This window comes from Chelonia mydas, chromosome 8, assembly GCF_015237465.2.
Source record: "Chelonia mydas isolate rCheMyd1 chromosome 8, rCheMyd1.pri.v2, whole genome shotgun sequence".
Taxonomy (NCBI): Eukaryota; Metazoa; Chordata; order Testudines; family Cheloniidae; genus Chelonia; species Chelonia mydas.
Window position 1 is genome coordinate 55,700,185 of NC_057854.1, and position 27,387 is coordinate 55,727,571.

General features: G+C 41.3%; 2 protein-coding genes across 14 annotated transcripts in view; one reads left to right on the forward strand and one right to left on the reverse strand.

Annotated features, from left to right (window-relative positions):
* TPR (translocated promoter region, nuclear basket protein) overlaps positions 1-21,190 on the reverse strand; it is a 73,883-nt gene extending 52,693 nt beyond the window's left edge. For 4 of the 7 annotated variants that reach the window (XR_006283333.1, XM_037906940.2, XM_037906939.2 and 1 more), the window contains exons 1-14: positions 20,832-21,137; positions 17,058-17,162; positions 16,379-16,452; positions 15,024-15,120; positions 14,553-14,656; positions 12,605-12,769; positions 11,622-11,714; positions 9,594-9,674; positions 6,047-6,134; positions 5,376-5,543; positions 4,564-4,655; positions 2,258-2,455; positions 1,520-1,627; positions 658-884 (exon numbers count right to left, since the gene is read on the reverse strand). Coding sequence is in view for 6 of the 7 variants with exons in the window: in XM_037906940.2 (XP_037762868.1) it covers positions 658-884; positions 1,520-1,627; positions 2,258-2,455; positions 4,564-4,655; positions 5,376-5,543; positions 6,047-6,134; positions 9,594-9,674; positions 11,622-11,714; positions 12,605-12,769; positions 14,553-14,656; positions 15,024-15,120; positions 16,379-16,452; positions 17,058-17,162; positions 20,832-20,982 (1,751 nt within the window). In the remaining variant the exon portion in view is untranslated. Of the gene's footprint in view, positions 1-657; positions 885-1,519; positions 1,628-2,257; positions 2,456-4,563; positions 4,656-5,375; positions 5,544-6,046; positions 6,135-9,593; positions 9,675-11,621; positions 11,715-12,604; positions 12,770-14,552; positions 14,657-15,023; positions 15,121-16,378; positions 16,453-17,057; positions 17,163-20,831 lie in introns of all 7 variants that reach the window. The other 3 variants (XM_037906943.2, XM_037906942.2, XM_043521109.1) reach the window with 1 other exon arrangement.
* Positions 21,191-21,197: 7 nt separating this feature from the next.
* ODR4 (odr-4 GPCR localization factor homolog) overlaps positions 21,198-27,387 on the forward strand; it is a 38,412-nt gene continuing 32,222 nt past the window's right edge. For 2 of the 7 annotated variants that reach the window (XR_006283334.1, XM_037906945.2), the window contains exons 1-2: positions 21,208-21,544; positions 25,085-25,209. Coding sequence is in view for 6 of the 7 variants with exons in the window: in XM_037906945.2 (XP_037762873.1) it covers positions 25,111-25,209 (99 nt within the window). In the remaining variant the exon portion in view is untranslated. Of the gene's footprint in view, positions 21,670-23,781; positions 23,833-25,084; positions 25,210-27,387 lie in introns of those variants that run through there. The other 5 variants (XM_037906947.2, XM_037906948.2, XM_043521111.1 and 2 more) reach the window with 5 other exon arrangements.

Genomic DNA, 27,387 nt, shown 5'->3' on the forward strand with positions numbered 1-27,387 from the left:
GGAAATCCTTAGGCAAAGTTAAAAACCTAGTATTCAATGCAATTCCTATTACACACATGTAAGGCACAAGTTAAGACAGGGGGCTTGGCATATGTTTTCATCCATCAACATATTTATCTGTTTGGAAAATGTGAAGCACCATTTCGAGAAGTTATAGAAGTGCCAAAGTTTTGGTGAATATATAGAAGGCAGCAAGGTTTGTGTGGGTTGAACTGAAAAATGGTGGAAAAAAGAAGAGATGCAATATGAAGCCTAGCAACAATTTTAATCTGCAGCCTAAATTTTGGTGACTAATGCTTTTGAAAATAATTATCGCTTTTTCAAGTAAATTAATATTAAAATATTAAAATTCTTCTGCTTAACATACAATCATAGAAATGTAGGGCTGGAAGGGACCTCAAGAAGTCATCAAGTCCAGCCCCCTGTTTTCCAGGAACCATCCCTGACAGGTGTTTGTCCAACCTGATTTTAAAAACCTTCCAATGATGGGAATTTCACAACCTCCCTTGGAAGCTTATTTCAGAGTTTAACTATCATTATAGTTAGAAAGTTTTTCCTAATAACTGACCTAAATCTACCTTGCTGCAGATTAAGCCCTTTATTTTCATGTCATGTTACTGGCAAGTATGAAAACTTTGCTGAAGGAGGAACGTTTACCTAGATGAAGTTGTTTCTTGTTCCTCCCTTTCTCTAGCCTCCCCAAGCTCCCGAAGAGCCACCAAGAGGCGCTGATTCTGCTGCTGAAGTTCCTCAATATTTCTGTAGGAGACGAGATGCTGGGATATTACTTCAGAAGAGCTACTGATGTCAGCAGAGCTCACTTCTTCATCACGAATTACATGATTGCCTCTGGCTTCCTCAAGTTCCATTAAAAGCACTCTCACCTGAAAAAGAACATTCAGAGGTTATAAAACTGTAACTTACATTTGGTTTTAAAAATGTATTTTTACAAACTGTTTAGAAGCAAAACACTTGAAAGTTCTGTATTTTCTAACTTTCTATAAAGTATTCTGTCTAGAATTAAAATTGAATAGCAGAGTTTTCTTTACAAATATGAATTAAATTTCACTAAAGCCCTCTGAGGTTAGTAGGAGTTACCCTCATTTTACAGTGAGATAGAGGTTCAGTCCTTTGTCCAAGGCTACAGAATCCATGTTAGAGCCAGAGCTTGAACTCAGGTATTCCTGGTTCACAATCCTGTGCTTAGATCAGTTGACCTTCCACTCCCACACGAACAAAACCCAATTCATATTGGAATTTTCCATGTCAGACATGCATCATGTTCTCCCAAAGATGACTTCAACTTTTGATAATTTGAACTTAATCTAATTTTATAAACAGAAACGGAAATAGTACACTGTCCCAGGGAAATGCTTTTAAGGACATCAGCAACATCAGAGGTGTACTTCACAAAGTCAATCTCAGAATGTATAATAGAGCAACTGATCACTGAGTTAACAAGAGTGAGAGCACTCCAGTACTGTATTAGGAAAAAGAAATGAGTAATATTTGTTCTAACCTGCTGTGAAAGGTCTTTCACTTGTATTTCCAGTCTTTGGTTCTCTCTTTCCAGTACAGAAGCATGCTTATTGGCTTTATCAGTGTCCTCTTGCAAACGCTGAATTTCCTATAAAAAAACCAAATGAACTTTTATATAAAACATCTACAAACTCAGAATTGATCAACACTTCCTGCTACAGTGATCATGCCAAATACGGTGAAATAACTAGTAAAAAAATACAGCTATTGTGCCTCAAGGCAACCAAGTATTTGTTTTCTCATTTGAGACTAGAGTCTGAGTGTCTTTTTCCACAATCAAAATGAAAAGAAACCAAATCATTACTTTTGTAAATTATATTTTAATTAGTTTTTGTAACGTCACACACTAAAATTATAGGATGAGATTCTTCAAAGCTGCCTAAAGGATTTGGAAACCCAATTTCCATGATAATTAATTGGAATTGGAAATCTAAATCCTATTTTGTTTAGTTACTCATTAATTCCCTGTTTTGGTACCCCCTTGCAAATTAAGATCAAATATGTAAAGCCCTAGTTATAAATTTGTTTTCTTCTCACAGAAGGTCGTAAGACTACAGGTAAACACACTGTTCTAGAACTGCAACAGAGATCATGAACAATCTTGTCCATAACCACTCAAGAACTGGAAAACACAAAAAAGTTTCTTTTGCACAACACATCATTTAGTAGAATCCATTCACTTATGTTTACAAATTTATTTTTTAATATCCACACTGACCTTCATAGCTTGTTCAAGCTTAGCAGACAAACTGGCTACAGCTTTTTGTGACCGTTCATACTCTTCACGTTGCCGTTTTAAAATTGGTGCTTTGGCTTCCACTTCCTGTACTATTTCATCCAAATACTTATTAATTCTCTTATTTTCCAGCTTCTCCAGAAGTAGCTGATCCTGTGTTTCCACGTACGCATTGTAAAGCTGTGTCAAGAAAACATGTTTTTTTAAAAGTGTAACCAGTCACCTCAAAACACACTTATTTAATGACTACTATTTCACACATTTGATATACATGTTTTACATCACATTCTGTAACACATTTTATATTCAGGTAATCTTTTCAACTGCATTCACTGAGTTGAATAACTAATTGGTTTAAGCTTTATATTAGTTTATGATGCAAATATTCTGTGATGTTATCGTCCCTATTGTTAAATATTTGCCATTTTTCAAGTTCTAGTGTAACTACAGCAATGTAATTCTACACAAAATGAAATAGGGCAAATCTTAAATATGTTCTAACTAGATATTTGACATAGATCAAAATTCATAGATGGCAGATCAAGCAATAAAAACCTTAGCAATACCAAGTTTAGCAGCAAACAAAAGTTTCATTTTGGAACCAGTATCTTCAGTGGTTGGAGAAAAGGAAAGAACGAGAAAAGAAAGACGAAAAAAAATCTTATACAACTAAATCCATTCTTCCTACAAAAGTACAATTAGTTCCATCATAGAGAACACTTTAAAGTTCAGTGTATTTTGACACATTCTGAGCATCCCTTATGATGGTGACAGAAGGAAAAGCTCTACTGTACAAAACTGGTGTGCACAAATAAAATGATGACCAGATTCATGTGTGATTGGATACGACGTTTTCAGGACTGAAGAAACACTCTCTCCTTTTGTTTCAAAAAAAACCCTTGACATTAGTGCTTTTTTAAAGTCACTAAGACCCTGATCCAGCAAAACACTTTAGCACGTGTTTAACTTTAAGGATGTGAGTAAACCCATTGACTGAGATCACGTGATTGTGACCCTAAGAGCATCCCAGGAGCCAAGGGGCTCCCTGGTACCTAACAGTTAGTCTCAGCAGGCCTGACTGGGTAAGTGTACCCCAACTCACTGTGATCACAGTCCGTATCTAACTGGTGTCATGTGAGGTATCAAATGCGAACTGGTAACATGATGGTCATTAACAATATTGTGCAGGGTGATATATGAAAAGTTGTAAATTTGTGATGGAAATATGCTCTGAAAATGTGCTTGGCAGGTAGGGTTTAAGGCACAAAGGAATGTGGTTCCACCTGCCTGAATGGTGTTGCCAATGTAAATTGAGCAAGGAGAGACAATTGAAGTATATTCACACAAAAGGTAAACAAAGCAACCGAACTAGCAATTGGGGTAGATAAGCCATGATGTGGAGGAGGAGACTGCAAAAATTAACATGGCATCAGCTTCCTGAGCTGCAAGGAAGGTTTCCTAACTTTGAAACCAAAGATAAACTTTGAGAATATGAGCAAAGAGAGAAAGCATCTTTCACCTGAGGAGATAAAGAAATCAGACTCTGGGTTCTATGTTGGGTCCTGGCTTGAGACTGGCCAGCTATCCTGGAAGAATGACTGTGGTGAAAAAACTACTTTGAATGAAAAAGATTCTAGTCTGTTAAGTTAGATTTTAGTCTTAGAAGCATATTTTTACCTTTGTTCGTTTGTAACCATTACTATCTCAATTCCTCCTACTTGGCACCACTTAAATATCTGCTCTTTGTTAATAAACTTAATCTTGTATTATTACACAACCATATGAGTGCGGCATTTCAAATTGAAGAGTAAAATACGTAGCCAAACTAATAGGCTGGTGCTGTGTAATGTCTCTTAAAGGAGCAGTGAACTTGATACAGTTTGTGAGTGCTACAGTGAGAGGAGCTGAGTAGTACAAAAGAGACTGTTCTGTGGAGACTCAGGACTGGAAGAGTCTTGGTGTCATCCTGCAAGGGGTAACCAGGCTGGTGGAAGTCAGGGTAAGGTCACTATGCTGTAAGCAGGCTGATGGTGTCAGCACTCTGAGCCAAAGCCGCAGAGCACAGAAGCACCCAGGGTTTAGGGTAGGCAGTAAACACAACCCTTACTGTTCTGAGTGAACCTCTAAAGTGTAACAGAGATGAAGTGCTTTGATGGATTAGGGCCAGGGACATTTGAGTAAATACTTTGTATCCATGTTGTTAATGTTGTAAGAAAGATTTTAGTCAAAGGCCCAAATAGATAAATGGATTTTGAGTCATCAATTTATAATAAACTAACTCTACCTACCTCGGTTAACTTCATTCCAGGTTTCACCACTTTAGCTACTGCTGCAGCAGTAGGAGACATGGCTGTCAGCTCTTCCTCAGACAGTATGGCTCCTGGATAAGTTAAAACCCCAAAACATATGTCAAATCATACATAAAATAGAGAGAAAGTATTCCACAGATGCTTACATTTTATTTCTAGTACACAAATACTATGCACATATGCTCAAAGACAAACACACATACTGTACACAGACAACAATCATTACAAATATGGTGTTATGAACCTTCTCAAAAATAACGACTAGGAAAAAATTCCATGTGGTTCTAAAATCTTAGAAATTAGAAATAAAATACACCTAATTCTAGTGCAAAATTGTTCTTTATAATATATTCTATAGCGCTTTGTCCAATCTAGTTATAAGTGTTCAGACAATCTCATTGTCAGACTCTTGAGTCTTCAATCACAAAATGTAAACGAACAATTTAAATAGCAGGGATGCCCCTGAAATACAATGGCTGGCAGAGCTCAACTGTGCCAAACTACATGTGACACTCTAGTAGAGTGCAAGAAGAAAAAAAAGTGCTACCTTCCAAATTTTATAAAATTAAAACAAAATACAACAGTAACTGGTTTTCTCTGGTATTTGGACTCTAGCAGATATATTTAGATTGATCTCTGCTACATAATATTGTCCCTAGATACTATCATATGTTTTAAGATGAAGATTTAGTGCACTTATTTGGTTTAGAAATTGCAATGCAAAAACCCTTTTTGAAAATTACTTCATATATAAAATCTGGCACTTATGAACAGTTCAAATGTTATCCTACCTTTACGTTTTGTAGCGGAAAGTAAATCATTGGCATTCTCCAGTTCTTTCTCTAACTTGCTAATCTTCTCTCTCAGTTCTTTTTCCATTGCAGTTTTAGACTCCTCCACCTCAGCCAAGTGATCCTCTGTTGCTTTGTTAGCTAAAATTACATATAATTTTTTTCTCTCTTTAAAGAGAGTGAAGTATACAAAAGTATCTTTAAAAAGGTTTCTTAAATGTCCTCTGAGAAGGACATTAAATCATTCAGCTTAGAAAGAAAGCATAAACTGGTGTTCTGCTGAATACAGAAGAGGGCTAAAAATTAAACAGCAAGATTAGGACAAGCCAATCTAAAATAATGAGAATGACAAGATGATACAGGTCAAATTTCTTTAAAAACATTCTGCAGAAATTATATCTTCTCAAAATCACAATAACATTAAGAAAATTCTACAAGTACATTCAGATATCATAGGAATGTACGAAGATTTTTTTTAAAGTTATAAAATAACTATTACAAAACAATTCAACGTGACATTTTAACAACATTTCCCACAGATGAATATTGAAAAAATTTCCTTCGTAACTGTCATTGTTTTGGGGGTGTTTTTACTCAGAAACTGTTTAACTAAACAGGAACAGAAAACAAAACCATTAAAAACTATGCAGCTCTTACAAGTAGCTTCTCACCTTCACCTGCTTCTTGCAAAAGTTTGTGCAGCTCCTCTACTGCTCGTGTCAGTTCATTGCTCTTTGCTTCTGAATCATCCGCAGCACTCTAAATACAAGTGTATTATTTCATCTTTTGTTATTGAACAGTTACAAATAAGGTAGCTCCTCAGAGGAATCAACAAGATGTTGGTATAAATATGTAACACACCAAGGTATTACTCTAATTGGAAACAGTTGTCCCTTAGTGTAAGTCCCAACAATACTGTAATGAAGGGTCTTGAAATTCAGGTGCTAACTCCCCATTTTAGAGGAAAATGGTCAGTTGTTGACATAACCAAAGTTATTTAACATGTTTGCATGGCTGCATTTCAGCAGTATTTTTAGGGGCCCGGCTTTCTATAAAAAAAATCAAATTTATAAACTTTTTCTAAAGTATGAGGTTTCGTTCTTAGATATAAATGTTTTTGGCAAGTTAGTATTTATACTATACTTTTCACTTGAATAGCTCCTTCTTTTGAGGATCTCAGTGTGATTTGCTGTACAAACAATAGAATTACTGCTTTGTAACACTCCTGTGAAAAGACATTATCCTCCATTTTAAAGGGAGAGCAAGTGAAGCAGAAAGAAATTAAGGCCCACACGTCTCTAGAACTCGCCTCTAATTTTGCATGCCCAGATTTAGACTGCTAGGATCTAATTTTCAGAGATGATGAGAAACCACAATTCCTGTTGAAGTCTATAAACACTGTGGATGCTCAGCAACTCTGCAAATCCGGCCCTATATAAGATGGACACTCAAAAACTGTGACATGAAAATTAGAGGCCAGTTAAATTTTTTGTAGATTTTTCTTGTAAACAAAATTTGTTTTCATAAAAACCTCATGCATAATGAACCTTGTTAAGCAAATATTTATTTTTTCATACTTAAAAATAGAAGCAAACTTCTATTTATATATTATTAAATATAAATATACATACACATACATATAATTCAGAGAATCATAGGCCTGGAAGGGACCTTGAGAGGTCATCTAGTCCAGTCCTCCTGCACTCATGGCAGGACTTATTATTTAGATAATTCCTGAGAGGTATTTGTCTAACCTGCTCTTAAAAATCTCCAATGATGGAGATTCCACAACCTCCCTAGACAATTTATTCCAGTGCTTAACCACCCTGATAGTTAGGAAGCTTTTCCTAATATCCAACCTAAATTACAGCAAGGGCAGTTTAAGCCCATTGCTTCTTGTCCTATCCTCAGGAGTTAAAGAGAATAATTTTTCTCCCTCCCCATTGTAACAACCTTTTATGAACTTGAAAACTTATGTCCCCTCTCAGTCATCTCTTCTCTACACTAAACAAACCACATCTTTCCTGAAATGTGGCACCCAGAACTGGACATAATACTCTAGTTGAGGCCTAATCAATGTGGAGTACAGTGGAAGAATTACTTCTCATGTCTTGAACACAACACTCCTGCTAATACATCCCAGAATGATGTTTGCTTTTTGGCAACAGTTGAGGACCGCTTTCCCCCCATCCACAAGGCTTGTTACCCTGTCAAAGAAAGCTATTAGGTTGGTTTGACACAATTTGTTCTTGACAAATCCATGCTGACTTTACTTATCACCTTATTATCCTCTAGGTGTTTGGAAATTAATTGTTTAATTATTTGCTCCATTATCATTCCAGGTACTGAAGTTAAACTGACTGGTCTGTAATTCCTCGGGGTTGACATTATTTCCCTTTTTATAGATTGACACTATATTTGCCCCTTTCCAGTCCTCTGGAATCTCTCCCAACTTTCATGACTTTTTGAAGATAATCGCTAATGGGTCAGATACCTCCTCAGTCAGCTCCTTGACTAATTACATGTGTAGGATGGTAGTCCAGTAGATTACAAAAAGGTTATTGGTAACTCTACTATTATCTGGAGGTATTTCAGCTCACGTTTATCACATTGCAATTCTAGTTGAATGTTTTTGCAAGACACTAATTTCTATCACATTCAATTTTACGTAGGTAAAACTTTAAATCCTAGACTGTGATAGCTTTTCAGCCTAGTACTGAATTATTCCAGGCTAATACAGCACCAGCTTGCTCACTTCCCAACTATAACATTAATATGTGGCACTATTAATTTCAGTGGACTTTTAGGAGCCATACACAAGAATATTGCAGGACTACAAAATAGGTTGCACAGGCATTGATTAAGACCATTGGTTAGTGAGCACTTCCCTGTATCATGATTAACACATTTACAATACAAGGAAATTCCATACAGTAGGTAAGATACTTCCTCTATTATTTTAAATGCAGTGTTGCTTAATCTGTAGAATAAAGTAAAATAGCAGATTTGAGCTGAGCAATGTAAGATTTTAAATGCAGTGTGAAATATAACACCATCATTACCACCACCTAAAAAGTTAGGGTCATTTCAAGCATTTGGCCACATCAACTGCCCAACCCTGATGAGGTTCAACAAGGACAAGTGCAGAGTCCTCCACTTAGGACGGAAGAATCCAATGCACCGCTACAGACTAGGGACCAAATGGCTAGGCAGCAGTTCTGCAGAGAAAGACCTAGGGGTGACAGTGGACGAGAAGCTGGATATGAGTCAACAGTGTGCCCTTGTTGCCAAGAAGGCCAATGGCATTTTGAGGTGTATAAGTAGGGGCATTGCCAGCAGATTGAGGGACATGATCGGTCCCCTCTATTCGACATTGGTGAGGCCTCATCAGGAGTACTGTGTCCAGTTTTGGGCCCCACACTACCAGAAGGATGTGGAGAAATTGGAGAGAGTCCAGTGAAGGGCAACAAAAGTGATTAGGGGACTGGAACACATGAGTTATGAGGAGAGGCTGAGGGAACTGGGATTGTTTAGTCTGCAGAAGAACGAGGGGGGATTTGATAGCTGCTTTTAACTACCTGAAAGGTGGATCCAAAGAGGATGGATCTAGACTATTCTCAGTGATAGCAGATGACAGGACAAGGAGTAATGGTCTCAAGTTGCAGTGGGGGAGGTTTAGGTTGGATATTAGGAAAAACTTTTTCACTAGGAGGGTGGTGAAACACTGGAATGCGTTACCTAGGGAGGTGGTGGAATCCCCTTCCTTAGAAGTTTTTAAGGTCAGGCTTGACAAAGCCCTGGCTGGGATGATTTAGTTGGGATTGGTCCTGCTCTGGGGAGGGGGTTGGACTAGATGGCCTCCAGAGATCCCTTCCAACTCTGTTATTCTATGAACCCAAGCTTATTCTCCCATATCCTTCTTTCAACATGTCAGAGCAAATCTATGCATAGTGTCCTAATGCTGTCTATGAAGTTTTTGAGAGATCTGTTCCTTTTAGTGAAAATGCATGTGATAAAAATCACTATCCTATTGGCCAGAAGAAACTAAACAGGACTTTGGAGGATTATGGAAGAGAACCATCCTCCCATCTCACATTAACACTTTATATAGGCAGAAATATAGCTCTGGGAAAATAGCCTGATCTGTACCACACTCCAAACCCTGGACCTACTTCCATATAATTCTAATATGAATGTATCCAACATCCCCAAACTTACCTTGTACAAGTTAGATAACTTTATGTGGGCATTTAGTTCATTATGGAATCTTTCTTCCATACCAGCTTGCTGTTCTTTTGCCTGATGAATAAAAAAACATGAATTCATAGCACTGGTTCTGTTTCAACTGAATTCAAGCCAGTGAGGTGGCAAAGTTTGCAGACAATATTAAATTACTCAAGACAGTTAAGTCTAAAGCTGACGGCAAAGAGTTACAAAGGGATCTCACGAAACTGGGTGACGGGACAACAAAATGGCAAACAAAATTCAGTGTTGGTAAGTGCAAAGTAATGCACATTGGCAAACAATCCCAATTGAATCCAAATGATGGATTCTAAATTAGTTATTAGTTATTGCCGCTCAAGAAAGATCTTAGAGTCATTGTGGCTAGTTCTCTGACAACGTCTTCTCAATGTGCAGCAACAGTCAAAAAAGCTAAAGGAACAGCAGGAACCATTAGGAAAGGAATAAAATAAAAGCAGAAAATATAAGGGCACTATATAAATTTACGGTATACCTACAACTAGAATACTGTTCTGGCTGTCCCATTTCAAGAAAGGTATATTAGAACAGGAAGAGGTACAGAGAAGGGCAACAAAAACGATAAAGGGGATGGAACAACTTCCACATGAGGAGAGATTAAAAAGATGGACTGTTCATCTTAGAGAAGCAACAATGACTGGGGGGATATGATAGAAGTCTATAAAATCATGACTGGTGTGGAGAAAGTAAATAAGGACATAACACAGGAACCAAGGGTCACCCAATGAAATTAATAAGCAGCAAGTTTTAAAAAAACATGTAGGTATTCACAGAATGCACAGTCAGCCTGTAGAACTTGTTGCCAGGGGATGTTGTGAAGGCCAAAAGTATAACTGGATTAAAAAAAAATTTAGATAAATTGATGGAAGACAGGTCCAACAATGGCTCTTGGCCAAGATGGTCAGCAGTGCAACCCCACATTCTGGGTTTCCCTAAACCTCTGACTGCCAGAAACAAGGACTGGACAACAGGGGATGGATCACTAAATAATTGCCCGGTTCTGTTCATTTTCTCTGAAGAACTGGCACTGGCCACTGTCGGAAGACAGGATACTGGGATAGATGGACCATTTGTCTGACTCAGCATGGCAGTTCTTATGTTCAAAGTGAGGTTTTTATAAGTTTAAGAATTATACTGTGGCTGTTAGAATACACAGTTCAAAAACAAAAAATGTTTCCTCAGATATACAGTAGTACAGACCAAATAATGTGGAAAAGGGCAAGTTACTGAATGAGATTTTTTTCCCCATCAGAAGTTTGACTTTTTTCCAGAACCAGCCAATTTTAATTTACATTTGAGAAAACATGATTCCTCACATAAATGATACATACAAATGAAAAAGCAAAATTCAGGCTGTGGCACAAACCATTAAAAGAACACTTTTACATTTCTTTATCAATGTTTCAATCATATGTGCTATTGGCTTATTACAAAAGAATCAAGAGATCTTGTTTGTTCTACATTTTTTTCCAGGTTTCAGAGTAGCAGCCGTGTCAGTCTGTATTCGCAAAAAGAAAAGGAGTACTAGTTTTACTCTTTGCACTTCTCTCAGCATGGAGAATGAAAATATGCCAGTTCAATTTCATTTTTAGGCTTTCATACACTTCCAAAAGCTGTAACATTTGAGTGGCGAATATTAGTTCAAAAAAAAATTATATGGAACTTTTGTAAAAGTTGGAAGCTGGAAGCTGTTGGCAATAAGTGAAAGCTTTCTTAAACTTCTATCCTCTTCCCACCCACCTTTGCTCAAAGAAAGAGTAGTAAGTTAAAACTAATACTCTCCCCCTAACGGAGTCCTTCCTGCTTTGCCTGGACACTGCAGCCTGCAATGTAAACTCCCTCCCCTCTATAGATTGGCAATCCCAACAATACCTTAGTACAGTGGGGCAGATTAGGGTAGTACTGTATTTAATTTTTCTAGTTAAAATACTGAAGCTATCTTAAATGCTGCCACACTAGATTACAGTTTAGAAAAGGTTTTCTTACCTCCTTCAATTTAGTCAAAAGATCTTCCACATGTTTCTGTAAATTTTCATTTGACAATTTTAAGCTGTTTACCTGCTCCTCCATTCTGGAAACCTGTGTGAACAACAGATATTAAACACCAGAGCGCCGCAGCTGGGAGCTGGCGGAGTGGAGCAGGCTGGGGCCGGGCTGCTCCTCTTCCGCCGCTGCCGGTGAGTGCGGGGGCGGGGGGGGATCCCTTCCCCCAAGCAACATGGCTGGGGCTGGGGCGAGGGAAGTAAAGCGGGCGGCTCCCAGCCCCCCACTATTCCCCTGGGCCACTCTGGTACTGCGCCCCCCCCCCCCCCCCCCCCCCAACAGCTCCTGCCTCCCAGACCCTGGCAGGGGGGAGCCCCTGACCGCCCCTGAGACCCTCTGCCCCTTATCCAACCCCTCAGCCCCGGCCCAGCCCGGCACCCTTAACACGCTGCTCAGAGCAGCCTGTCAGAGCTTTACTGTGTTGTATGCAAACCCGCGTTATATCAGGTTGCGTTATATCGGGGTAGAGGTGTATTTTAAAAAACAAACATTCTTTTTAGCAACAAATTGTATTTCTGTGTATTTTCCACTAGCACTGTTGTATTACACCTTGTACTTTCCGCTACTTCTAATTTATCATCACTAATCTTACAAAAATAATCTTCAATTGCTTTACCTTACTTTAGATGTCCATACCAATATATTCATTCCCTGCAAACTATAAGGGACCAAAGCACATAATGGAAAAAAAGCACAATTCCCTACCTTAAAACATAACATCACCCAAAACTTCGAGAATGTACATTACATTTCCCCTTTACACGGAAGTCAAGCCATAGTGAAGAGTGTCAGTGCTACAAAAATTCCTCACTCAAGTAGTCGAGGGGTATAGACTCCAGATAATTGTTACCGTATCTTGACTAAATTTTGTTTTCTTTTTCAAAATTACTTAGAAAAAATATTTTTATTATTATTTACTACTTTACCTCTTCTTTCTTGTTCTCCAGACTACATTTAAGCTCCAGGATTTCATTTCCCTTTTCCCTGGCAATAAGCAGGAGTTCATCTGTTTTGGCTTTCAACTCAGTGTGCAGCCAAGTGTTCTGATTCTGTAATAATTCCTTTTCTTGCTCCAACCTTTTCTCACGATACTAAAAATAAAATTGCGAAAGACAGCATGGTAAAACTAAATAAATTAGCACTTATAACAAGACTACGTTCTGTGCAATACTTCTTCACAAATTGTGTGTGTGTGTGTGTGTGTGTGTGTTAGCAGCTAGCTCAGGTTTGGGGCTAATGATGCACCCATGCATAGCCGTGCATCCATGAGTCTCACCAAGTTAAAATGGTCTTCTTTTTCCTGTCTTCAGGCTCCAGGAAACAATTCAGGCATGACATATGCCTACTCCTGGATCCTTGCTATCATTTTATGAATAAGAATAATGACTCTGGCATTGGAATTCTAAGACTGTTAACCTGTCTCTTCAATAGGTAGCATAAACCTACCCCTTCTTTTCAGGTACAAGATAGAAAGCACATTAAAGGCAAAAAATGTGTCCATCATCATGGAACAACTATTGTAACATATTATTTACCATTTAAGTTTCAACAGGGGTCAAAGGCCATAATTAGCCTTGGGACCCCATTGTGCTATGCTTGACACAAACAAAAAAAGATATGACCCAGCCTTTAAAAAACAGGAATTACAGATGTGGAAAAAGAAAATTAAAATACAGTGCTATAACAGATCCCCACTTCTGGAGACTTAAAAGCTTGACGAAGATGTCTAAGGAGAGACTCGGCTAAACACCACATATAAGCCCCAACGTATCAAAAGGGTCAATGTGCCAATACCATAGTCGTAACAAAACAGCAGTAGTTTGCTTACTTGTTTGACTATATGAAGGTTACAGTGCCTCAAACAGAAACACTCAGAGACAAAATGATACTGAGGAAGAGTGAGGAAGACACTCACGTTTCATAACTTCAGTAAGCCAAATACAGATTCATGTCATTTGGCTGAATCCATGTGTAACAGGTCCCTGGAGACTAAACCAAGGACCTCTTGACCTAGAAACACAACTGTCTGTGCTAAAAGACAAAGCCCATTTACTTGTAAGGAGTAGCATATTCAAACCTCTGTAAGTGTTCCAACTACTAGAATGGAACAAAAAGCTGCATTGTGTTAGCTAGGGATGTTCTCCAGAAATATCTAGGAAACTCCATATGAATTCCCTACAAATCTCCTGGAAGGGAACTGATACAGCTGCCAATGTAGCGCTGCACAAGCGTAAGTTAACATAACCTTGAACTACTAAAGAGAAGCAACATGAAATGCAGACAAATAGTATTTTAACATGGCTCTCTTGGGAGTCTATTTAACTGACTGTTCCAGTTTCAAATGAAATAAAAAAAACTAGATGTATGTTATGAGGACTCTAGTCTGGTCCAAATAAAAGATAAGATCATAAGGTTATCAATGGGATGAGTAAGGAATATATATTAGCAAGATAAATGACTGCGGTCATTTGACAAGGTCAAACTTCCTAGCACCGCCTTTGGAAGTTAATTTAGAATTCTGTAGGACTATTGTTTCCGTAAGAAAATGAATACAGCTTGGATCAGTCACTAGAGCATTATCACTACAACCAGGAATGAAGTCTAGAAAGTTGATTTCATGGATATTGGCAGCCCTAGAGTAAGACCAGTCTGCATGAATTATAGAAAATTCAACAGTTTAAGCCTATTGGAAGGTTACAAATGACATTTTCCTGCTATGACAAAGACGTCTGCCTGTGTCCTTTGAAAGAAGACCCATTTTTATACCACATGTGGTTATCTTATTATTGATACCTACTTAATTAATGTCTTTACAATGTAAGTAACTGGAACTCTCACTACTGACAAGAGTAATCCATGAAAAACACTACTTACCTTCACTGAGACATCCGATGTTTGAAGCTCATCCAGCTTTAATTGTAGCTCCACTTTTGCTGTGTTTGCTTCCGTAAGTTTCTCATTTAGACGTTTAACATCCTCTAGGAAAATCAGAGACAATGTAAGATGTCAAACATTCAAAACAGTATCAGTTATTACTGTGAATAAATCAGATTTAGTACCTTAGAAATGAAGGCTACCAGTTTATGAGAAGACTGTTAGCAATTGTCAATATGTGTCTCCGTACAATTAAATATCACCTAGCACGCTGCTGGGCTTTTCCTGACTTGCACTTACATTTTCCCCACCACTTTCCTCTACCAATCTGACTCCTGTTCCTTACTGATCTATTAATGGGAGTTACCCATACAAATTTGGATAATGAACCATTATTGAGTTTAGGTTTAAGTCTGACTCCCAAAGCAGGTGTAAACTCAGTTATGGTTTTAGCATATTTACTGGTCATACCATTTAAGTGTTCAATTTCTTGAGAGCGTCTCTCACTCGTTCGAACCAAATCTCTCTTTTCACCTTCCAATTCTTCTTTTGCTCTAGTAAGCTGAATCTTCAATTAAAAAAAAAAGTACCAGTTTTATGTTAAGAGTCATGGTCATTCTTTAAACTTACTATCATACAGGGAAAATGCTGTAGTAAGCAGAGGTTATCATCCTAACCACTTTTAATGTGTATGTGAAAGCAATCCTACTATATAGTACACAGGAAGGTGTTTAACTGCTCAAGCAAGTTTTCAGTTACTGAAACAAACAAACTGGAATCTTGTGTCCATCTTTGATTTCCACTACCGTGCTGGGCATCTGTTCAGTTCTGACACAGAGGGAAGAACCAACATCACTTCTTGCAACACCCTGAAGTTTTCTTGGAGGTTTCATCCCATAGCCCTGATTAGTTTATGAAATGTAATCTCAATCTGAGATGGTATAGGATAACACCTTCTTTACCTTTAAACGTAAATTGAGAGTATTCCAAAACGGAACATGTCCAAGAAAAAAGAAAAAAAAGAACAGAAATATCAGCCACTCTAGGAGAATTGTTTATTGAACAGTGATGTTTTCTTACTCCTGCTTTTGCTACTAAACTGCTATAGAGATTTCCTCACAGGTGCAAGACAGACGGCTTTCCTCTGGACTCCAGTAAGCATAGAGACAGCTCTTCTTTGTTAGAAAAGCAGAAGAAATGGCTCAGAGTCCTAATGGATTTCCAAACTCACAAATAAAACTTGTTCTGAATGTGCCTAAGGATAAATCCTAGAACCAGAACTGTGGTATCAGCAAAAGGTACTCTAGTCACAACATTAGTTCTCTGAATTGGTTTTATTCGGTGAACAAACTAGGCCACATGCTATTAACCACAGACTAATCAAAAGGCCAGTGGGGAAAAAAGAAATTGAGAAGAAAGCCATCAATAGCATGGGCTGGTCTACACAAGATAGTTGTACTGATTGAACCCAGAATATTAATTTGAAACCAATTTTATTAAAATGGTGTAACCCCCTGTGCAGAAACTTTTATTTTGTTAAAGTAAGACTGAGGTTTAATTTAATTTGGTTGGGAACACGTTTAAGATATGCTAAAGTAAGTCACTCTTAAATCAGAAATAAGAATGTCCACACTGGAGCTTGCACTGGGACTTGAAGAGCACAACTTTCCTGAATAGACAAGGCATTATTTGCACCAAGCTATCCACCTGAAGAATGGATCAGATCTAGCTTTTGATTGTCAAGACTCTAAACAAAACATGCACCCTAAATTCTAAAGCCTTTCAACTATCTATTGCTACATTTGCATACTCAGTGATTCCTATACCTGGACAGCTGCATTGCGATCATGAGCCACTTCAAGTTCTTTGTTTTTCTCATTCAATGATTTCAACTGCTCATCTGTGGGGAGAGAGGGACAAGGAGGGAAAATTAAGGAAACTTTTTGGTATTAACAGAACATGTGCATTAGTTATATCCAGTTGGTAAAATTCATGTTCCTGCTTTAGAATAATATAAAACTGAGAAAAGAAAAATTTTCCCCAAATTAAAAATCCAATATACAAGCCATTGACCAAATTGGTACTCTTGTGATTAAAAACAAAAGTAGTTTTATCCCTACTCATCTGCTTTCTGGAAACAGTACTCAGAGGAAGGAGTATCAGAGAAGCCACTAACATATCACTGTCTCAGGCCTGCTCCTGCAACCTGACCCTTATGGGAATGCAAGTGCATTGCACACATCAGTTTGTAGAATCTAACCCTTAGCTCCTTGAGTAGATGGTAATTAAAATGTTTACTCCAGTAAAACAGACTAGAAGCCTGTAGAAAGCAGGGACTTGAACCAAAAATATCAATTAACTTCTATGAAACGAAAGAAGCTTGGTTGACAGATTTTTCTTTCTTATTTAGATTTTTAAGCATTTTAAAATAAGTTCAAAAGATTTAATTATTGTAAGCAGAAAAAAAACTTTCCAATCTGCTAATCAATGTGTAGCTATACTTACTAAGTTTGTTTAGCTCCTGATGGAGAGTCTGACATTCCTGTGTCTCGTTTACAAGTCTCTCCTGACTTTGAGCCAGACGCTTTTCCACTTCAAAATACTGTTGTTCTGCAGAAAAACACATTATGTTGACACTACTTCATAATCAGCTTTTATTAGAGAACCATATCTAGCAGAAAATGCAACTAGAAACAATGCGCTTTCAGTAGACCCCGAAGAAAAAACATTTTTTTTAAGCCAAGTGCTATTTACTGTTAAGCACTGTTTTAATAATTTTGTTACTATTGTCAGATGTGTTTTATATTTCTCCAAGTGCATTGCCCTAAAGCAGTGGTCTCCAACCTTTTTACGCACAAGATCACTTTTCGAATTTAAAATCAATGCAGGATCTACCCCGACCCCACCCGAGGCCCCGCCCCACTCACTCCATTCCCCCCCACTCCGTTACTTGCTGTACCCCACCCTCACTCACTTTCACCGGGCTGGGGCAGGGGTGCGGGAGGGGGTGCAAGCTCTGGGCTGGGGCAGAGGGGTTCGGAGTGTGGGAGGAGGCTCTGGCCTGAGCCTGGGGCAAGGGGTTGGGATGCAGGAGTGAGGGGTGCAAGCTCTGGGAGGGAGTTTGGTTGCAGGGGTCACATCGTCACACTGCACCTAATCTCATAGAATCCACTGGACATTTCATGAGTTTTACTTTTTATTAGTGTCATTTGTGGTTTTGTGACAATCCCTGAAAGATTTTTGATCTATAATCAGTGTAACATTCTCAACTGTGGGGTGTGCACTGGCTGAGCCTGTGGCAGGGAGTTGGGGTGTGGGAGTGAGGGGGTGCAAGCTCTGGGAGAGAGTTTGGATGCAGGAGGAGGCTCCAGGCTGGGGCAAAATTTTGGGATGCAGGAGGGGGTGAGGGCTGCAAGCTCTGGGAGGGAGTTTGGTACAGGAGGGGGCTCCAGGCTGGGGCAGAGTGTTGGAGTGCAGGAGAGGAGTGCAGGCTCTGGGAAGGAGTTTGGGGTACAGGAGGGGGCTCCAGGCTGGGATGCAGAAGGGGATGCGAGGTGCAGGCTCCGGCTGGGAAGCACTTATCACAAGCAGCTCCCCGTAGGTGGTGCACTGGGGCTCACCACTCCTGCTCCTGGAAACGGCTGGCTGCTGGCACGTCTCTGCAGCCCAGGGGGCGAGAAGCAGGTCTCCGTGCACTGCCCACACCCACAAGTGCTGCCCCTGCTTCCCGGCCAATGGGAGCTGCGGGGACGGTGCTGGGGGTAGTGTGTGGAGCCGCCTTTCCGCCCAGGGGCTGCAGAGACGTACCAGCAGCCAGACGCGGCAGGCAGCCTGCCTGAGCCCCACTGCACCTCTGGACTTTTAGAGGCCTGGAGATTGCGATCGACTGACTGAGGCTCCAGGATCGACCAGTTTATCATGATTGACGGGTTGGTGACCACTGCCCTAAAGTCTGATCTACTCCAGTTTTTGGACTGATTTCAGTGTATTAGTTTAGCAACATATAGCTAAATTAGTGCAATTCCCTAGTGTGGTCAGTTATACTGGTACAAAAGTGCTTATGCCAGGATAGCTTATTTCTAAACCAATACAATTAAACCAGTATAAAACTGGGTGTAAATTCGCTCTTACAGTCTTAACTTGGAAAACTGTTAACCACAATGATTTCTGATAAAGAACCTTTTTTGTATGGGTACATCACTATGGACTTTGAAAATATCACAACCAGAAGTAACACTGTAAAGGTTATTGCTTTATAACTGAAATAAAAGTCACACCAGATTTTCTCTAGTGTTCCAGAAAGCTTTGTAAATATCTGAGATAATATTTCTGGTGATGCTACTATTTTCTTGGAATAACATCTAAAAGTCTGCTAATCTTTCTTGCTAAGTGCTGTTTTCTTAATATGTACTGTAAACCTTTCTCAGTCTAAACTACATCAGTTTCAAATAATGATGTTCCACCAGCATGTATATGAAAATCTTGAAGTTTACAGATAACCACTAGCCTATTTAAACTGATAAATTCCACAATAAACACTTGGAAGATTAGAAGTTTTAATTGAGTAAGATTGTTTATGAAAATGTTAATAAGTAATACTTCTACAGTCTTCCAATAAAGCATCACAAAACATTTTCAACCAGTAATGAATTAAGTTCAAAAATATCACTACAGGGCAGGAATATTATTCCTATTATAATATTGCAAAACTGAGGTATAGGGAAGTTAAGGGCAAGTTTACAAAGGAAATCTTTGGCCTAGCTGAGAAATGAACTCCTGACTCTACCCTTTGTTTTACCTATGCTCAATTATTAAACAATGCTCTTGCCTCCCACTCCAATCCCCTAATACTTAGCTCTTATTAGACAGCACTTTTCATTGTCCGATTTCTAATTGCTCTACAAAGATAGGTATTATTAATGTCATTTTACAAACAAGGAAACTGAGTCACAAGGAAGGGAAGTATCTTGCTCAAAGTTACCCAGTCACAGAGCCAGATATTAAATCCAGGTCTCCTGGGTCCCCATCCTCTGTTCTAGCCACGATGTTGCCTTCCTGAGTGGGCCCAGGGCAATAAGATTATATCATCAATAATGTAATTGTCTCTAAAATATTAAGAGCTTAATGCCAGATGGGACCACCGGATAGCCCAAAACCCTGGATTAGTATTACAGCCCTCAGGAAACAAAAGTGTTGTACGGATCATCGCCAATCCATCCTTTAAAAGGCTTGCTTCAAGCAATGGCAGATTATCTGGAAAGGTTCAAGCCTCAAACATTGAGTTTATTGGAAATGTTGCTAGATTGGGCCCACTCAGAGGATGTCTAGACTGCAAAAAACAACTACAAAAACAGCAGTGAGTCTCAGAGCCTGGGTCTACAGACTCAGGTTTGTACTACAGCATTAAAAATAGCCAGGTAGACGTTCCCACTAGAGCTCAGGCTCTGAAACCCAATCCCTCTCTAGGGCTCAGATTCCAAGTGGGAATATCTGCATGGCTATTTTTATTGCCATAGGCCTGTAGACCCACTGTAGCAGGTGCGTTTTTGCAGTGTAAACCAAACAAACCTCTGATGCTCTTCCTCAAGCATCTGGCTAACTTGGAGAGCAGGTAAAGAATCTCCAGTAGGATGTACATCCCCCTTGACTTTAGATTATTTTTAAGAGTTTTAATGTAAAGTAATAACTTGTAACTTCACATTAAGAACAGGCTCCTATTGTGGTTTACAAACACTGTGACACAAGGAAAACTCAAGCTGGAAATCAAGGATGTAAAATTTAAAGGAATCCGCCTCACAGAACAAATGCATTATATTCAAACACTGCCATTATACAGATGTAAAAGCCATGGGGGATATTTTAAAAGCCCATGTCAGCAACATGAGACCTCCACGCAACATTGCCTCTGGCACTATCCCTTTGCTTCTTGGCTCGGACTCGGTTATGACGATTAGCCAGTGTCCATTGTAGCCCACCTCCCGCCAAACAGGCACAACTCGAGACTCGGTCCCTCCCGTACTTCAGTGATGGTGAATCTCGGTGCAGGACAGCATCATGCGCCCAGCGCCGCGCCGGGGGGCCTGCCCTCGCCCCGGCCCGTGACACCTATGAGGGCCCCGGCCCACCCGCCTGGCAGCAGACTCAGGTCCGGATCCTGCAGCAGGAGCAGCCCAGCGGGGACAGCACCGTACAAATATCACCCCTCACTCCCATGCCCTTCCCAGCCCCCGCCACTGTCCCTTCCCGCCGCCTCATGCCCAGCTCCCCACCACCACTCACCGCTATCCACCTTGAAGCGCTCGTGCCTGGCTCGGAGCCCATCGATCTCGCTCTGCTGATCGGCCAGGAAGCGCTCCAGCTTCCCCTGCACCGGCTTGGGCAGCTTGGCCAGCTCGGCCCGCTCCAGGACCTGCTGCAGCACCGCCGCCATCTTGGGACGGGCCTCTCCAACCCTTCTCTGCCGCCTTCCGGCCCGCGGGGAAGGGAAACAGCGCAGCGCCCTCACCTCCCCGGCTCGCACGGAGCATGCGCATTAGCCGCCCGCCAGCGGGCGCCATGGGAAACGTAGTGTTCACTCTCCACCGGAAACCGAACGCCTGTGCGAAAAGCTTCCGGAAGTAGCGTCCTGTCCGCCATGTTGAGTGAGGCACTGCGTCCCAACCTGTCTGATTAGACCGAGTGAACTCACAGAGAGGCGTCTTGGTTGGTTAGCGGTAAAGAGTTCGTCGTCTCGCAGCGACTGGATCAGCAAAGAAGAGGTGCAGCTACATCCGCCACACAGAACATGGCGGACCCTGATGGGCAGAAACATCCGGCGCCCATCCGCCCGCGAATAGGTTTGTCTCCTGTTGGGCCCAGTGATTCGGTTACGTCATCAACCTACGCTTTGATAGCTCGCTCTTTGAGACGGGAGCAGAGGCGCAGCCTGGTGAGGTGGACACGTGGGACACATCTCTGCTGGGAGCTGTGAGAGAAGCTGGTGCCCCTGCCCAGTAAGCAGGGGAGGCTGCAGAGGGTGTAGGGGGCTGGCCTCGCCGAGGGAAGGGGGCAAGGTGCCCGGCCCCTGGAGGCAGGAATCTGACCTGGCTCGGGGAGAGGCAAATGTGTCTGAAGGGCGGTGGGTATCTGACCTAGCTGAGGGAGGGGGAGGCCGAATTGCGGGGCGGGGATGACGGGACTAAACGGGAAATCAGAGTAACAGCCGTGTCAGTCTGTATTCGCAAAAAGAGAAGGAGTGCTTGTGGCACCTTAGAGACTAACCAATTTATTTGAGCATAAGCTTTTGTGAGCTACAGCTCACTTCATCGGATGCATACTGTGGAAAGTATAGAAGATCTTATTATATACACACAAAGCATGAAAAAATACCTCCTCCCACCCCACTCTCCTGCTGGTAATAGCGTATCTAAAGTGATCACTCTCCTTACAATGTGTATGATAATCAAGGTGGGCCATTTCCAGCACAAATCCAGGTTTTCTCACCCCCCCCACCCCACAAACTCACTCTCCTGCTGGTAATAGCTTATCTAAAGTGATCACTCTCCTTACATTGTGTATGATAATCAAGGTGGGCCATTTCCAGCACAAATCCAGGGTTTAACAAGAACGTCTGCGGGGGAGGGGGTAGGAAAAAACAAGGGGAAATAGGCAACCTTGCATAATGACTAAGCCACTCCCAGTCTCTATTCAAGCCTAAGTTAATTGTATCCAATTTGCAAATGAATTCCAATTCAGCAGTTTCTCGCTGAAGTCTGGATTTGAAGTTTTTTTGTTGTAAAATAGCGACTTTCATGTCTGTAATCGTGTGACCAGAGAGATTGAAGTGTTCTCCGACTGGTTTATGAATGTTATAATTCTTGACATCTGATTTGTGTCCATTTACTCTTTTACGTAGAGACTGTCCAGTTTGACCAATGTACATGGCAGAGAGGCATTGCTGGCACGTGATGGCATATATCACATTGGTGGATGTGCAGGTGAACGAGCCTCTGATAGTGTGGCTGATGTTATTAGGCCCTGTGATGGTGTCCCCTGAATAGATATGCGGGCACAGTTGGCAAGGGGCTTTGTTGCAAGGATAGGTTCCTGGGTTAGTGGTTCTGTTGTGTGGTGTCTGGTTGCTGGTGAGTATTTGCTTCAGGTTGGGGGGCTGTCTGTGGGCAAGGACTGGCCTGCCTCCCAAGATTTGTGAGAGTGTTGGGTCATCCTTCAGGATAGGTTGTAGATCCTTAATAATGCGTTGGAGAGGTTTTAGTTGGGGGCTGAAGGTGACGGCTAGTGGCGTTCTGTTATTTTCTTTGTTAGGCCTGTCCTGTAGTAGGTGACTTCTAATAAACGATGGTCACATAAACACCACCCTATACTGGAAACCTACTGACTGCTATTCCTACCTACATGCCTCCAGCTTTCACCCTGACCACACCACACGATCCATCGTCTACAGCCAAGCTCTGCGATACAACCGCATTTGCTCCAACCCCTCAGACAAAGACAGACACCTACAAGATCTCTATCAAGCATTCTTACAACTACAATACCCACCTGCGGAAGTGAAGAAACAGATTGATAGAGCCAGAAGACTTCCCAGAAGTCACCTACTACAGGACAGGCCCAACAAAGAAAATAACAGAACGCCACTAGCCGTCACCTTCAGCCCCCAACTAAAACCTCTCCAACGCATCATCAGGGATCTACAACCTATCCTGAAGGATGACCCAACACTCTCACAAATCTTGGGAGACAGGCCAGTCCTTGCCTACAGACAGCCCCCCAACCTGAAGCAAATACTCACCAGCAACCAGACACCACACAACAGAACCACTAACCCAGGAACCTATCCTTGCAACAAAGCCCCTTGCCAACTGTGCCCGCATATCTATTCAGGGGACACCATCACAGGGCCTAATAACATCAGCCACACTATCAGAGGCTCGTTCACCTGCACATCTACCAATGTGATATATGCCATCATGTGCCAGCAATGCCCCTCTGCCATGTACATTGGTCAAACTAGACAGTCTCTATGTAAAAGAGTAAATGGACACAAATCAGATGTCAAGAATTATAACATTCATAAACCAGTCGGAGAACACTTCAATCTCTCTGGTCACGCGATTACAGACATGAAAGTCGCTATTTTACAACAAAAAAATGTCAAATCCAGACTCCAGCGAGAAACTGCTGAATTGGAATTCATTTGCGAATTGGAATTCATTTGCAAATTGGATACAATTAACTTAGGCTTGAATAGAGACTGGGAGTGGCTTAGTCATTATGCAAGGTAGCCTATTTCCCCTTGTTTTTTCCTACTCCCCCTCCCGCCGACCCCCCCCCCCCCCCCCCCCAGACGTTCTTGTTAAACCCTGGATTTGTGCTGGAAATGGCCCACCTTGATTATCATACACAATGTAAGGAGAGTGGTCACTTTGGATAAGCTATTACCAGCAGGAGAGTGGGGTGGGAGGAGGTATTTTTTCATGCTTTGTGTGTATATAATAAGATCTTCTACACTTTCCACAGTATGCATCCGATGAAGTGAGCTGTAGCTCACAAAAGCTTATGCTCAAATAAATTGGTTAGTCTCTAAGGTGCCACAAGCACTCCTTTTCTTTAAACGGGAAATGTCTCCCCTCTGGGGCACTAGCTGGCGGCTCTCGCTGTGGTTGAGTCAAGAGAGGTGGATCCTGTTGTAACCCCCTGTCTGCTTGCACCTTGCACTCAAAGCTCTTGGGGGCTGGAGCGTCGCTCCTCAGCTCTGTAGTATAGATCTGGACTTCTTAGTTAGTCCCTTTGGAAAGAGCGAGTCGAATTGAGGTACGTGAGCATGGTGGGAGGGGGAAACAGAGAGCTAAAGAATCCCCTGAGTTCTCCCCATATGTCCAGGTCCTACATTTTGCATTCAGGGAATTTTTTTTTAAATTTTTTTTTTTTAAGCTGCAAATGGAAGGTGTAAAACGGGCCTGTTTGACAGACTTCACAGTGACTTAAAAAACAAGTCCTGTCTGAAGAAGGGAAATGAAAGAATGTTTGCAAAATGTAAATATTGTAGAATGTAACTGAGCAGAACTGTTCTTTCATTTTTCTAGGCAGCAGGTATTTGATCATAGCTTAGTGGTCTGACTATGTGAGAATTGTGAATGTGTGAGTGAACAATTGGAAGTGAACTACTCCTAAAACATTAAGAGTTGAAGGTTGTTTCATAGATAACTTATAAATTATTTTTCCCTACATTTTAAATTAAGATATTTGATGTGCCAATTTCACAGTTATGTTGCCATATTTAAAACACCTCTTTTTCACACAAGTCTGTTAAGAATAAAAGAGTATACTTTCTGTGCCATAGAGAGACTTTTAGAACAGTGAAGCTATTACAGGTATAAAGCTCATTGTAACTTTGTTAATGGTCACTGTCATACTAACACTTTTTCAGGGTGTTTTTCTGACCTTTTTATTTCTGCACATTTACCATGCTATGCCTTATGTTCTTGGGTTAAGTACCTGTAGAAGTAGAATAATATATTTTCTTTTTATAGATGGAAATTAGACTAAACTTGCAGTAATGGGCAGAAGCTATTTTGTGGAAGAAGCTGTTGGACAGTATCTTTCAGACTTCAGCACCAAGCCAAAGGCTTGTGTCACTGGCCTGTTGATAGGGCAGGTAAGTGTTTAAATCTATATGAAAGTGAATAGGCTTCTGTAAGGTGGATGTGTAACTCAAATTAACACTGTGTTCATATAGGGTTTGTAATCTGTATTCAAAGGTAACACTTCTTTATGTAGACGCTAGGGTGAAGAACCTGTGTTAGTGACTTGAGCAGTTTTGCACCCTACATCAGTATCAAGCTACAGACTTGATCCCGCTCCCATTGACTTTAAGGTTACGGGTTTGATCCTACACCATTAATGTTGAACTTGTATGAGACAGGAAGGTGATATTTTGACAAAGGACATCAGGGCAAAACCATATGCTTATAAAAGCTTCCATGGTACCCGCTGAACACTTAGAGACTTCATTTTTGAAGTCTTGTCTGAAAGATACAGTAAATGGCATGGAACTACATTTATGCACCTCCAAAAGAATTAAGGGCTTAGATAACACTGCTGCATTTCGAACTTGTGTTCCCAAGTAGTCTGGAATATAGTTAAGAGTTGCATGCATTTATTGAAGTGAGAATATATCTTCAGGTATTAAACCATATAGTAGAAATGAGACTGTGAAGGTGATAGTAGCAACATTTTGACTCTTGATCTCCCATTTCTGTTCTGTATTTTCATTCATGTTTTGCTATCAATGTGAAACCCAGTTGTAATAGAATGACAGACAGCAAATGTTACCAGCCATTCAACTGTCACTGAAAATGTGTCCTGTCATTAATATTTGGAGGGATCTAGAACACACTGGAGTTATTTGACAATGACTTTTAAAGCAACTGTTTTTAAAAGTGTCTGCTTATGTAAACAGATCTTTTTAGTGTCACTTTTTATATATTTGTGAATAATTAACGTAACAATATATGTTACCATTTTAATTTCTCCCACATTTGTCATGCCCAAAACTAATAATCTGTTGTTTTTTCATTGTTACCTTGTCCTTCTCCTATTTGTTCTGTTTTTCTCTGCCTGTTGTCTCATCATATGTTTCAAATGTACACTCTTTGGGTTGGGACTGCCTTGTAAAAAAAAAAAAAATTGTATGTATTGTCTCTAGCACAATGGGGTGTTGGTCTCTGACTGGATCCTCTAGCTCAGTGGTTTTCAAACTTTTTTTCTGGCGACCCAGTTGAAGAAAATTGTTGATGCCCACGATCCAACAGAGCCGGGATGAGGGGGGAGGGGCTCAGGGCTGGGGCAGAGGGTTGGGGTTGGGCGTGAGGGCTGTGGGATGGGGCCAGGAATGAGGGGTTCAGGGTGTGGGAGGGGGCTCTGGGCTGGTGCAGGGGGTTGGGGTGCAGGAGGGGATCAGGGCTGGGGGGTGCAGGCTCTGGGGTGGGGCTGAGGATGAAGGGTTTGAGGTTCAGGAGTGGGCTCAGGGCAGGGGATTTGGGCACGGGAGGGAATCATGGCTCTGGAGTGGGGCTTGGGATGAGGGGGTTAGGGTGTAGGAGGGGGCTCCAGGTTTGTGGGGCTGCTGGGGCAGAGGCTTGGGGTGTGGGCGGTGGTCAGGGCTTTAGGCTGGGGCCAGGGATGAAGGTTTGGAGTGCAGGAAGGAGCTCTGGGTTTGGGAGGGGTCAGGGCTGGAGCAGGGGGTTGGGGTGCGGGCTTACCTCTGGCGGATCCTGGTCAGCAGTGCAGCAGGGGTGCTAAGGTAGGCTTCCTGCCTTTCCTGGCACTGCAGACTGCGTTGCACCGCAGAAGCGGCCAGCAGCAGGTCCGGCTCCTAGGTTGAGGCACTGTGCTCGGGGCGGGGGCAGCGCGCAGAGCCCCATGGCCTCCCCGCCAAGGAGCTGGACCTGTTACTGGCTGCTTCCGGGGCATAGTGCAGTGTCAGAACAGTCTTAACCGGGCAACACTGCCTATGGGACTTTTAATGGCCCAGTCGGCGGTGCTGAGCAGAGTAACTGCAACCCAGTGCCTTACATTCCACAACCCAGTACTGGATCGTGACCCGCAGTTTGAAAACAACTGCTCTAGCTGCCATTGCAATACAATTAATAGTTACTTCTATAGATTATTTCTTCTTTCTGGATCTCGGGTTAGTGGTCTTGTTCATTTTCTTCATGAAACAAATTAGAATCCTCTTGGAAAAAAACTGCAGCCCTCTAAGTTGTGTTCTTGGCCAGCTTCTGGTTGTTCTGATGTCCTGATGCTTTACATTCTTTACACTAGTGCTTTTAAG